Source organism: Balaenoptera ricei, chromosome 4 (genome assembly GCF_028023285.1).
Source record: "Balaenoptera ricei isolate mBalRic1 chromosome 4, mBalRic1.hap2, whole genome shotgun sequence".
NCBI classification, from domain to species: domain Eukaryota; kingdom Metazoa; phylum Chordata; class Mammalia; order Artiodactyla; family Balaenopteridae; genus Balaenoptera; species Balaenoptera ricei.
This window is the reverse complement of record NC_082642.1, coordinates 90,836,828-90,850,637: the sequence shown is the minus strand read 5'-3', so window position 1 is coordinate 90,850,637 and position 13,810 is coordinate 90,836,828. Positions and strand designations below refer to the sequence as shown.

Genomic DNA, 13,810 nt, shown 5'->3' with positions numbered 1-13,810 from the left:
GTGTGCAGCAATGAAGACCCAACGCAGCCAAAAAAAAAAAAAAAAGAAGATAAACCCCAAGTCCCTTAGCTTGGCAGACAAGGCCTTCCGTGAGCTGGCTCTGCTTGTTCCTCACACCCTGGGCGCTCTCACTGTTTAATAACATATAACTCTCTTGGGTCTTTGTATAAGCTGCCCTTCTTGCAAGATTTGCTTCCTTCTCTTCTTCTGCTGGCTAAATCCTGTCTCCCCTCAACACTCAGCTCAGAGGGAATCTCCTTTCCTGACTCTCAGGCTGGGTTGAGAGCCTCACCCCACCCCCAGAAGCTCCCAGATTCCCTGTGTAAACCCCTGTCATATTACTTGCCACTACTTAGTAACGGTTTACTTGTCTGAGTCTCCCATGACACTGTGAGCAATTAAAATAAATGAAATGACACATGTCATAACTTGGATAAATCTCAAAAACATGTTGGCTGAGAAAAGCAAACTACAAGATAATTCATTCATCTACCATTCAAATATTTATCAAATGAAAGGATCCATGCAGTATGATTAAATGTATGCAACAATAAAATTTTCAAACACTAAACAATAGTAGAAATCAACTGTGCCTGTCTACATACGGTGGAAAAATTAAAACGTACAGGCAGGACATACATCAGCCTCAGGATAGTGGTCGCCTGGGGAGAAGAGGGAGTGGATAAGAGTGCAGCTTAAACTATGTCTGTAATGCTTCATTTATTTTTATTTTTAATAGAGATCTGAAGCAAAACTGGCCAAATATTATCCATGAAGTTTGGGGTGTGGATAGATAAGTCTCTGTTATATTATTTCCTGTATAGTTGAAGTACTTCACCAGTACATTTTAAAAATTTTAATGAGGAACCAGAGTCTCAAGTGCCCTCATGAACATCCCTGGGGGTCTGAGCAGACTGCTGCAGTCTCTTACCTCAACTGAACTCCCCGGGCCTGGCTGCCGCACTGAGCTGGGCAGGAAGGCAACCTGGAGATGTAAACATTACTTTTATCCTCATTTTTACCAATGAGAAAACCGAGGCTCAGAACATCTGACATTGCTCAGGCCACACAGAGAGGCTCCTAGATTTTAGACCGTGTCATCTGCTTGTACTTTCTCCCCTACTATTTCACCCAAGAGCAAGAACTTAGGTTAAATAGAGCACGGTAAAGAGAATTCCATAAATAGAAACAGAGCTGCATTCATATGTATTTATAAACCAGTGAGTAGACATATTCTGGGGAAGAAGAGGGTTCAGAGAGGTGCCAAGCTGGAGATACAACCAAATAAGTAATTTAGAGCTTACTGAATGAAATAATGAAGCTTACTGAATGAAAACCAAATGGGTTTGGGTTTTGTCCTATAGGCAATAGAAAACTACTGGAGATGTTTAAGCCGGGGAGCGACATAAGCAAAGCACTGCTTTAGGAAAAGTAACCTGGCTTCAGTACACAGGACATGTTGGTTGCCTATAGGAGATGGGTGGGAAGGTTCTGGAGGGATAAAGTTAGATTTGCAAATCATCTAAGTGGCCCACGTAAGAAATGACATCTGCTGATCTAAGGTGAGAGCTGTGGGATTGAAAAAGATAGGAGGATTTAAGCTAGACAGAGAAATAAAAGTTAACACCAAGCTTTCCAGGCTTGGGGAAATTCAGAAGATAAGCTAATTATTTGCTTATTGTTTTTTGTGGGGGAAGAGGGTGAGGAGGAGACGATAAATAGAGGGAAGAGAAAGAAATTGAGTAGTTCAGCCTTGCTTGTCTCTAATTCAAGGTGATGCTCACACATCCAGGTAGTGATCCACTAGGAGCTGGCGCTACGGGAGCTGAGTTCAAAGAAGCTGGAGAAGCAGGTGAGAGCCCCCTGAGAGTCAGTGATGGCGGAAGGCTCTCTGAAGAAGAGAACACAGAGAGAAGTACTGACGGCAGAGGACTGACCCTGGGCCCCCTGCCCACATCAGGGGACAGGAAGACTAAAAGGAGAGCCAAGACAGTGCTGTGTCCTAGACGAAATAGGAAGACTGAAGGTCTGTGTCTCCCCACCTCCAGATTCACATGTTGAAACCTAACCCTCCATGTGATGGCATTAGGAGGCGAGGCCTTTGGGAGGTGATTAGTTCACAAAAGTGGAATCCTCATGAATCGGATCAGTGCCCTTATAAAAGAGACCCCAAAAGGCTTCCTCACCCTTCCTCCATGCGAGGACACAGTGAGAAGACAGCTGTCTATGAAGCAGGAAGCACGCCTGCACCACACATCAAATCTGCCGGTGCCTTGGACTTCCAGCTCTGGAACTGTGAGAAATAAATGCCTGGTATTTATAAGCCACCCAGTCTATGGTACTTTGTTACAGCAGCCTGAATAGACTGAGACAGATGTCAATGGTACAAAAAGGGTCAAGAATAAGAGCAAAGGTTCTGGATTTGGGGATCGAGAGGTTCTGGATTTGGGAAATTTCACAGACAGCAGGGTCAGGCATGTTGGACCCACTCCTTCTATAGCTCCTGAGCAGTGGCCCTGGCCTTCTTACAGGCAAGCACAAGCCCCCTCCCTCACCGAGCAGAACCAGCTCCCACCTGCCGGCTCAGCACAAGGGAAGCCATGCTGGCCACGGCTGTGCACTGTCCAGCAAGCCACCCCAGTGGAGGTGGCCAAGGCAGACCACCGTGTACAACATGGGCCTGGGAGTGGAGGGTACTGCAGAGCCGGGCCAGGCAGCAGTCTTCCTAGAGAGCCAAAAAGTGAGGCTTGGAGACGCACCATTTCATTTTTAAATGTAGAACAAAGAATTAAAATGTGCCACATGTCACTTTATTTTCTAAAATGTATTTTCTCTCTATCGGCCTGACTTCTCCAGCAATAAAATCATTTTGGCATGACACTCATCTCACATAAATGAAAATATAATCCAAGAAAACGGTGTTGTAGGAACTTTAAGCCAAGCAAATGCTTGACAGTACCTTGTTTAAATTAAGTTGTCATGCTGTTTAGCTTTTTACAGTAATGGAGCTCTGTGTCTCCACAGAGCCTTCTGCAATGATGTATGTTTTGGAAGAAACAGGCGAGGAGGTGGGAAAGGAAGAGGCCCCGAGCTGCCTGCCTGCAGGCTAAGGAGTCAGGAGGTGAGGAAATGGAGGTGATGAGAAGATCCACTGTCATGGGAAGCTTGGAGATGATATAAGAGATATGACACAGAGGCTTGAGACGTAAGGATGAGATACGACATAGTGGTTTGAGTGGAGGGGAGGACGTGCCAGGTGAAAAACATCAGACTAAAGGAAAGTCTGCATCCTGAACATGAGGCCCCCAGCACTGTCCCCCACCTCCACCCTGCTCTCAGGACTGTGGCAGCCAGGCGTGCCCCTGGCAAGAGACTGGAGAACTTTCTGGAGAATACAAACTGCACCAGAGGAAAGACCTACAGAAATTGACATTTGGAAGACTTCTGATGAAAGAGCCCACTTTGCCACAGGATCACCCCACAGTGATGCCCTCCTGCCAACCACCACCCACTCTGCACGTAGAACTTCGAATCAGCCTTTCAGGGCCTCTTTCTTAAAAATGAAGGAACGACCAAGGACTATAAGAAAGCTCTGAAGAAAGCTTGCAGCAATTAACTCAGAAAACAGAACAGGATCTAATAGAAACAAAGAAGCCTGGAAAAAAACAGACAATATAGAGAGAAGAAAATTTCAAAAGAAAATAAAACCCCTATAATTTATAGGTTGAAAGAGTCAAAAGGAGATATTATAACCATAAAACAAGAACAGGATATGATTTTAAAATTAACAGAGCAACAAAGAGCTCTTGGAAATTAAGGATAGCCAAACAAAAAATTCAGTTGAAAGGTTGTAAGTAAAGGTGAGGAACTCTCCCATAAAGTAGGGAGGAAAAAAAGGAATAAACTATAGAAGAAAGGTTAGAAATATAACGATAACAGAAGGTTCAAACCAGGCACTCCAATATCCATCCAACTAGCCAGAATTCAAGAAAATTTTAAAAAACAAAGCCAGAGAAAACAAAGAAGAAACTGTCACAGAAATCACTGAAAATTCCAAATGGAAAGTGCCTGGTCCAACTAATAAAAAATTTCATTATGCAATTTTAAATCTCAGGGTAAAGGGAAGATCTTAAGCACTTTGAGGAGAAGAAACAGGTTACCTACCAAGAGGAGAAATCAGAATAGCACCAAACTCCTAGATGCTGCTGAATGGTAGAAGGTAGAGCAACAACGACTTCAAAATTCATGATTCATGTTTATTTCCCCACAGCAAGCAATCCTCTGGAAATTCAGTGTGGTATCCCACAATTCAACTTAATTCTGACACTATCTACCTGGAGACAGCATCAGATCCCACAACTAAGGGCTCCATCCTACAAGACTGTCCCCTCCCCTTCAGACGGCACTCGCAAGTCCAGGCTGTCTGTCACCTGTGCTTCTGACCCACAGGCTATAGATTGGAGGTTCCAAAGATCCCTTCCTTGGGTTCAGTTAATTTGCTAGAGTGGCTCACAGAACTCAGAGAAACATGTTTCTTAGTAGATCACCGGTTTATTACAAAGGGATATAACTCAAGGACAGTCAGATGGAAGAGACACGCAGGGCAAGGTACGGAGTTTCCATGCTTTCTCTGAAATTCACTCTCCCCTTATCTCCATGTGTTTGCCAACCCAGAAGCTCTTCACACCCAGTCCTTTAAGGTTTTTATGGAGGCTTCACTACACAGGCACGACTGATTAGATCACTGGTCACTGGCATTTGAACTCAATCTCCAACCACTCTTCTCTCCCCTGAGGTGGGGGAGGGAGGGGGCCTGAAATTTCCAACCCCCAGATCACAAGGTTGGCTCCACTGGTAACCAGTCCCCATCCTGAGGTGCTTTCCAAAAGTCACCTCATTAACATAAAAAAAAGATACCTTATAGTTCTCATCACTGGAAATTCTAAGGTTTTTAGGAGCTCTATGCCAGGAATGGATGAAGACCAAATATATACATATCTTATTATAAATCACAATATTACATAAGGGAAAATGATTTTCAGCCTACATTTTTATATCTCCTACCAATCACATGTGAAAGTGGAAAAGTGACATATTCCACTGTAGACAGAAGAGGATGATCTGGGATCCAGACAACAGGGACCAACACCAGGGAGCAGGGAAGGCAAGTACCAGTATAACAGCTGTGATCAGGCCCGAGACGTCCATCCAGGAGAAGGACAGTGAGGAGGGAGTCTCCGAGAGAAAACATAACATAGGGAGCACTGAGCAAAATGCCTATAAGGATTTGAAAGCTCTACAGAGAATTTTTTAGAATAGCGATAATCACCTAGAAAAGAAAGCAAATGAAAAAATGGAATGTAGTGGGTTGACCGGTGGCCCCCCAAAAGATATGCCCACGTTCTAATGCTGGGAACCTGTGAATGTGACCTTATATGGAAAGAAGAAAAGCTCTATGCAGATATAATTAAGGCTCTTGAGATGAGATTATCCTGGATTATCCAAGTTGGACCTATTTCCAGTGACAAGTTTTCCTTATAAGATACACACAGAGGAGAGACAAGAGGAGGAGAAGGCCATGTGAAGACAGAGGCACAGACTGGAGTGATGCAGCCACAAGCCAAGGAACTCCTGGAGCCATCAGAAGCTAGAAGAGACAAGGAAGCATTCTCCACAGGCTTTGAAGGGAGTGCGGCCCTGCCAACACCTTGATTTCAGACTCTTTGCCTCCAAAACTGTGAGGGAATAAATTTCTATTGTTTTAAGTCACCAAGTTTGTGGTAATTTGTTAAAGCAGCTTTATGAAACTAATATACAGAGTAAATTTAGTTTTAGGAAAAGCTGAAAAATATACAAAAAGAAAGCAATCAGAGTACACGATATGACTCAAAAATTAGTATTTTTACTATCCGTATTACTTTACTACATATAAAAATTAATTTTAGGGCTTCCCTGGTGGTGCGGTGGTTGAGGGTCCGCCTGCCAATGCAGGGGACATGGGTTCGAGCCCTGGTCTGGGAGGATCCCGCATGCCGCAGAGCAACTGGGCCCGTGAGCCACAATTACTGAGACTGCGCGTCTGGAGCTTGTGCTCCACAACAAGAGAGGCCGCGATAGTGAGAGGTCCGCGCACCGCGATGAAGAGTGGCCCCCGCTCGCCGCAACTGGAGAAAGCCCTGGCACAGAAACGAAGACCCAACACAGCCAAAAATAAACTAATTAATTAATTTAAAAAAAAATTAATTTTAAAAGAACAAATGACATGTTAGGAAAATTTTTTCAACATATATAACAAACATTGTCTAGCACTGATATAAAGCTAAACAAATATTTGTTTTATGTTAAATTAATTGCTAAGGTAGAAGAGCTATAAATCATTAAAAAGTAAGAAAACCTAAAGGAAAAATAGGGAAAGAGTACAGACAATTCAAAGAAAAATAAATACAAGTGGCAATAAAAATATGAATAATATTACCCTCATTAATGATTTAAGAAAAGCAAATTTTTAAAAAGATCACAATTTTTGCCCATCACATGGCAGAAATTTAAAAGATTTAACATATCCAATATTGTCAAGGGTTTGGGGAATCAATAACTCTTATATACGGTTACTGGGAGTTCAGAGTGGAAAAACATTATTTCAAGGCCATTTGGTAGAACCTAAAAAAATTTTAAATGTGCTTGACCTATGTCCTATGAGTTCTATTGATAAGCCTTGATCCTCCAGAAATAATCCTTCAAATTTTGTACAAGGATATTCATGTCAGCCACTTGTAACAACAACAAACTGGAAAAACCTAAATATCCATCAATAAATTAATGTTGTATATGGAATATGGGATACTAGGCAGGCGTTAAAAAAAAAAAAGAGGGAATCCTAAATGTACTGACATTGCAGGGTGTCCATGATATGTTATTGGTTGGGAGAGAAAGAGCAGCAAAACAATGTAGAATTACATTTTTACAAAGAACTATGTTTACATGTTTATGTATGTGCACATGTGCGTATGTGCCTGTACATGTATAGAAAATAGACTGGAAAGATGTTCACCAATCTCCCTCTGGGGATGGCAGTGTGAAAATGAAATAAGGGGAAAGAATTTTCATTTTTTACTTTATATTTCACATTTAAAAAAAATTTTTACAACATAAAAACATTAATTTTGTCTGAAATAAAAGGAAAAATAAAATTTGACAAGTGTATTGAATTTGTTTTCTGATTTTAAAATTAACTGTTGTGGTTTTGAAATGTGTCTGCAAATTCTTTGACACTTCTCCATTCAAAAGGTGGAAACTAAATCCCCTCCCTTTGAATGAGGGCCTAAGTAACTCATTTCTAACAAATAGCTTGTGGTAAAAGTGCTGCTATGTGATTTCTGAGGCTAGATCATAAAAAGGATGACGCATTCTTTCTCTCTCTCTGTCTCTCTCTCTCTCTCCCCCTCCCTCCCTCCCTCGCTCTCTCACTCTCACTCTCTCGTTTGTTCTTGAGGAATCCGGTCACCCCATGACTTGAGGACACTTAAGCAGCTCTCTGGAAAGGACCTCATGGAGAGGAACTGAAGCCTCCTGCCAACAACCAATAAAACTTGCCAGTCAGATCCACCAGTTCCAGTTAAGCCTTCATACGTCCGCAGCCCCTGAACCTTATGAGAAACCCTGAGCCAGAACCATTGACCAAGCTATATGCAAATTCCTGGCCCACGGAAAAGGCAAGAAATAATAAGTGTTTATTTTTTATTGTTTATATTTTATTGTTGTTCTGTGCCACTAAAGTTGGGGGTAATCTGTTCAACAGCAATAGCAATGAATACCTACCAATCTCCCTCTGGAGAGTAGAAGTGGGGAAATGTAGGGTTTGTTTTTTTTCACTTCCTACATTTTTACTTTATACATTTAAGATTGTTTGGATCTTTAAAGTCATTTATATTTAAGGAAAGGGAAAGGAATAAAGTTAGACTTAAAAGTATTTCAAAAACTTTTTTTTCCTGACCTTAAAAATAACACTAGTGAAAAAGGACAAAGTTGGAGGACTGACACTACCCACCTCCAAGATTCACTATAAAGTTATAATAATCATAAAAGAGTGGTACTGGAGAATAGATAAATAGAGCAATAAAACAGAACAAAGAGCCCAGAAATAGATTCACACAAATACAGGCTACTGATCTTTGACAAAGGAGCAAAGGCAATTCAATGAAAACAGGATAGTCTCTTTAACAAACGGTGCTGGAACGACTGAACATCCACATGCCAAAAAAAAAAAAAAAAAATCTAGATATTCACCGTATATTTTCCACAAAAATTAACTCAAAATGGATCATAGACCTAAATGTAAAACATAAAATTATAAACCTTCTAGAAGATAACATAGAAGAAAATCTAGGTGATTCTGGGTTTAGTAGTGAGTTTTTAGGTACACCACCAAGAGCATAATCCAAGAAAGAAAAAAACTGATGTTAGACGTCATTACAATTAGAAACTTCTGCTCTGCAAAAGGCTCTGCTAAAAGAATGAACAGACAAGCCACAGACTGTGAAAAATATTTGTAAAACATATATCTGATAAAGGGCTTATATCCAAAACACAAAAAGACTTCTTGGGTTTCCCTGGTGGCGCAGTGGTTGAGAATCTGCCTGCCAATGCAGGGGACACGGGTTCGAGCCCTGGTCTGGGAAGATCCCACATGCCGCAGAGCAACTGGGCCCGTGAGCCACAACGACTGAGCCTGCGCGTCTGGAGCCTGTGCTCCGCAACAAGAGAGGCCGCGACAGTGAGAGGCCCGTGCACCGCGATGAAGAGTGGCCCCCGCTCGCCGCAACTAGAGAAAGCCCTCGCACAGAAACGAAGACCCAACACAGCCATAAATAAATAAATAAATAAATAAATAAATAAAAAGAAGGAAAAAAAAAAAAAGACTTCTTAAAACTCAACAATAAGAGGACAACCCAATTAAAAAATGGGACCTCACCAAAAATGATATACAGATGTCAAATAAGCATATGAAAACATGCTCAATATCATATATCCTAGGGAATTACAAATTAAAGTAACAATGAGATATCACTATGCCCCTATCAGAATGGCTAAGATCCAAGAAACTGACACCACCAAATGCTGACGAGGATGTGGAGCAATAGGAACTCTCATTTGTTGCTAATGGGAATGCAGAACAGTACAGCTACTTTGGAAGACAGTTTGGCAGTTTCTTACAAAGGCAAAGATAGTCTTATCATATGATCTAGCAACCCTGCTCCTAGGTATTTATTCAAATGGGTTTAAAAGTTATATCTTCATTAAAAATCTGCATACAAATGTTTATAGAAGTCTTATTCATAATTGCCAAAAGCTGGAAGCAACAAAAATGTCCTTCAATAGGTGAATGGACCAAAAAAAAAAACAAACTGTAGTACACCTACACAATGGAATATTTCTCACTAATAGAACGATATGAGCTATCAAGGCACACACACACAAAAACAAAACAAAAAACATGGAGAAACTTGAATGCATAATACTTAGTGAAAAAAAGCCAGGCTGAAAAGGCTCTATACTGTATGATTTCAACTATATGACGTTCTGGGAAAGGCAAAAGTATAGAGGCAATAAAATGATCAGTGGTTGCCAGGAGTTTGGGAGTAGGGGTAGGGGATGGGGGTGAAATATATGGAGCCCAGGAATTTTTAAGGCATTAAAACTATTCTGTATGATACCGTAATGATGGATACATATCAATATATATTTGTCAAAACCCATAGAACTATACAACACAAAGGATGAATCTTCATCTAAACCATGAATTTTAGTTAATAATAATGTGTTACTATTGGTTCACCAATTATAACAAATGTATCACACTGATGCAAGGTTTTATAGGGGAAACTGGTAGGGAAAGGAGAGAGAAAGGATATGGGGACTTCTGTACTCTGTGCTAATTTTCTATAAACCTAAAACTGTTCTAAAAACTGAAGTCTATTAATTTTTTTTTTTAAATAGCACTAACTAATTGAAGGAAAAGTAGAAATAAGGTAATACAGCCACCCATAATCTCAGCAGAAAGATGACCATTGTTAACACTTGGGCTTAGTTCCTTCCAGTTTTTTTTCCAAATGTCTACATGTATGTCATTTTTTAAAAGAGTTGAAATAATTCTGCTAAACCCATTCTGAAGGTTTATGGTCTAGTTTCAGTTTGGATTTTTAACTGCAAAGAAAGTAGCCCATATAAAACACCAGTGATACCAAAAACAGATTCTAGAGGGGCCAGTTACTATGGGAATAATTGAAAATAAATTTCATTTCGCACTACACCCTGGTCATGTACTGACCAGAAGGAAAGAGAAATATCTGCAGTAAGTCAGAAGAGCAGCCAAGAAAACTTCTAATCAAGAAGGCAAATACGACAGCCTGCTGAGGTTTCAAATACTCCAGGAGCATCACCATGCAATTTAACTACTTATGCTCTGGCGGCAACCATGTCAGCGGGCGGAAAGGACCCAGGCATGAAGTCTGGAGTGCGCTCTTTCTCTCTCTCTCTCTTTCCTTCACTGACAGTTTGATGGCCAAACAGCCAGCAGGTCACTCTCAGGATGTGGGCTGTCTCTGCAGCGTGGTGCAAAGCCAGGAAAAAAATCACTCCTTCCCCCCAGTGGAGATGCTCCAAATGTTCAGCAAGCTGCAAGGCTCAGGCTGGAGGGATCAGGCTGGACACTGCATTGGCCCTTAGCACTGCAGTGGGCCCCCCGATGTACAGGGGTTAACACTGTAGATGCTAGATCATGGGGCAGTCTGGAGGTTCTGGGGGACGGACCAGGATGCCAGAGGGTAGGGGGCACGCAGGGAGCTCAGATGAGTGACTTTTCCCACAGAAGAATCTTAATAGATGAAAAAGCAATAAGGCCAGATGAGGGTGTACCAACTGAGCTGTCACCTTCCCGCAACCAACACTTTTATGAAAGACGAGACTGTTTAGAACACACCCCAGGGGCAGCCTTGAAGGGGAAAAGAAGAGCCGCTATCACAGAAAGACAGTGGTAGTGTTCCTACCTCAGGAAAGAGCTCAGCTTTACAGTCAAACAGATCCAGTTTCACACCCAGATCTGCCACGCGTTACTACAAATTATATAATCCCCGCTCTCCTCATCTGTTAAATGGGTATAACTGCTCCTCCCCCATGAGGTTATGATAATGAGATAAGCCCTGTGAGGTGCCAGCCAAAATGCCTGGCACAGAAGTGCCCATCCAATACAGCAGCCATCGCCACCACCACCACTATCAGAGGTGGCTGGTCTGTGCTCTTGATCTCTTCCCTTTCTCTTTGTTAACACAGCTGTTGGTCCCAGCTCCCTTCCTCTGTCCATATTCCAATGTAGATGTCTAGTCACTACTGTCATAAAAAGACAAAGTCCCCAAAGTGTGAAATATCAGGCAGTTATCTTTTTCCTACAGCATCCCAGGAATACTTCCGTACTCTGGAGAGAAACAAAGACTTTTGATGCCAAACCACCCCAAATCACAAAGCTACAAAATTATGGACACTTTGGGTAATAGCGTCTCACTCAAAGCATAGGATTTAGGATTAGAGTTGCCAGGTATCCTCAAGGCTGCAGAAAATCCAGGGTTAGAGTAAACAGTGATTGATTGATTATCAATATATGACGCCATTTCCAAATGGTGCAAAAGAATACCCTGCTGTTTATTTTCTTTCTTTAAGCTTAGTTAATATATTCATAGTTTTGTTTTGAAAAAATGTAATATTGAAAACTATAGACAATCACTATCTGTCCCGCTCTCCCAGAAATGACAATTGTTAACATTTGTTATGTTTGCATCAAGTCCTTTTTTAAAAAGAAATAAAATATGACAGATAAAATTAAAATCTATTTCCTTCCCAAATCTATTTCTTGCGTATAATCACTATCATGAATCGATCTTTGTCAAATCCATTTCTACTTAATTCTGGCCTTTATCTAAATTTTCTTGTTTTTTGTTTTTTTTTTTTAACGGCAAGTAAATAAAAAGAAACATGGGAAATGTGCCCAGTGAAGACGTCTATGTGAGGAGGGGCTTTCTGGCCTCTGAAACGGCACCATGACACACCCTTCACCTGCTCGGGAGCAGCACACACTCACTGCAGGGAAAGGCTATTGGGGGTCGTCTTGCAAACCCAGACCTACAAACATCTAGAAAGCAGTGCAGACCCCCATGAGGCCATCTACGGAACTCCAAAAGGCTTACCTGGGTCCAGGTGTGTGAAAGAGCCCACCACGAAGTCCAGCGTGGACACGGCCAGCAGAAGCAACAGCAGCAGCTGGAGGCGGATTATCCATTTGACGCCTGCTAGGTTAATCCCCAGCAAGGCCAGAAGCACCGCAACTGAAACTCCTCGCACGGCCCAGAGATTCCTGAGGCTCAGCAGGTCTGAGATGGATTCAGCGAAGCCAGTGATGTACATGGCACCTGCAACACACTGACAGGCAATTCGAGGTAGGAAAAGTCAGGAAGAGAAAAAAGCATCAGGGCTGCCCGGCACCGAGGACCCAGCTCACCTTCGGAATTCAACACCCAGGAACCATCACGGGGGTTAAAGGAGCCCTTCCTGCTCAGGAGTCCTGCCTGGGGCCCCCTTTCTTCTCGTCTACATCTCTCCCACCATCCAGAGGGGAGAATGATTGTCGGTGGTAACTAAGATGAAAAGATTATGGAAGGAAGGAGATGGGATTCTGGGCCAAAGAGACCTATAGATGCCCCTGTGAAGACCTAAATAGAGAAGAGAAGCACAAGGGGGAGTCCCATCTCAAAGCCTTAGAAGGGCACTGGAGCAAACCCCGGTTTTTTCTCTATTTCTTTGCATGTCACTATTATTTTTAAAATTACCTAAAACTTAGAAATAAGAAAAAAAAGTGGGCAGCACATCCTTCCAATGTCATATGGAACAAAGGCTACCCAAGGACTATCTAAGTGAATGTACTTAGTTCTACTCACTGTTCACTATTGATCAAATGTATTAAATGTCCCAGACTTAGTGAAGTTACATGTTAACTTATGGATTTTTTTTTTTTTTTCCTGCAGAGATGTACAGAACTCCTGCCTGGTGGAACAGATAACACAAAAGATTAGGGTTTGTGATCCTGTAAGACATTAACCGGTTTTGTGTCTAACCTAGCAATCTTATCCTTATATTTATTTATGAAATTGCTGAACTAGGAAGTTATGGATTGGATCTGTATCCATCGAGGGTCCATACCTCACTTCTCAACCTTAACATCTTACTGGCTCCTCCACTAATTAATGAGTTAAATAAACCCTTTGGCACATGTTTATTTTATATTTGCCTGAGAGTCATGATGCTACCTCTTAAAAAACCTGAAACATAATTTCAAATAAATATTTGAAAATAACACCAACCTCATTTACCATAGGTCCTCAGCCCCCTTCTCTTATCGGGTTGGTCCCTTTACCCTCCCCCAGGGTCAGCAGGGCACTCTTATCACTGTCGCTCTGCACCTGTTGCTCTCTCAGGAAACAAATTCTACTCAAACCTCAGCCAAGTTCCTCCTTTTCCATGAAGCCTTTCCTCATCCCCCGTTTTTGAATAAATACTATGCTTACTGCTGGCACCTTGCAATTCATTATCTGGCTCTGTATTCTATTATTATTTCATGCATATAAGTTTGCCCCCCCCCCACCAAGAATGCAAACATCTTTAAAAAAATTTTATGCTGATTGCGCCTTCTAAAATCCCCTGCATTTGCTAACTACGTTGCAAGCAATCTATAAATACTTTATGATACGTTGACTGTATGAAAAAT

At 41.7% G+C, this 13,810-nt stretch overlaps 1 protein-coding gene across 6 annotated transcripts in view; it reads right to left on the bottom strand.

Moving 5' to 3' along the window:
• The window catches only part of SLC12A8 (solute carrier family 12 member 8), a 133,570-nt gene that overhangs the window by 86,755 nt on the left and 33,005 nt on the right, over positions 1-13,810 (bottom strand). For all 6 annotated transcript variants that reach the window (XM_059922110.1, XM_059922114.1, XM_059922115.1 and 3 more), the window contains one exon: positions 12,237-12,468. In XM_059922110.1, coding sequence (XP_059778093.1) covers positions 12,237-12,468 — 232 coding nt within the window. The remainder of the gene's footprint in view (positions 1-12,236; positions 12,469-13,810) is intronic.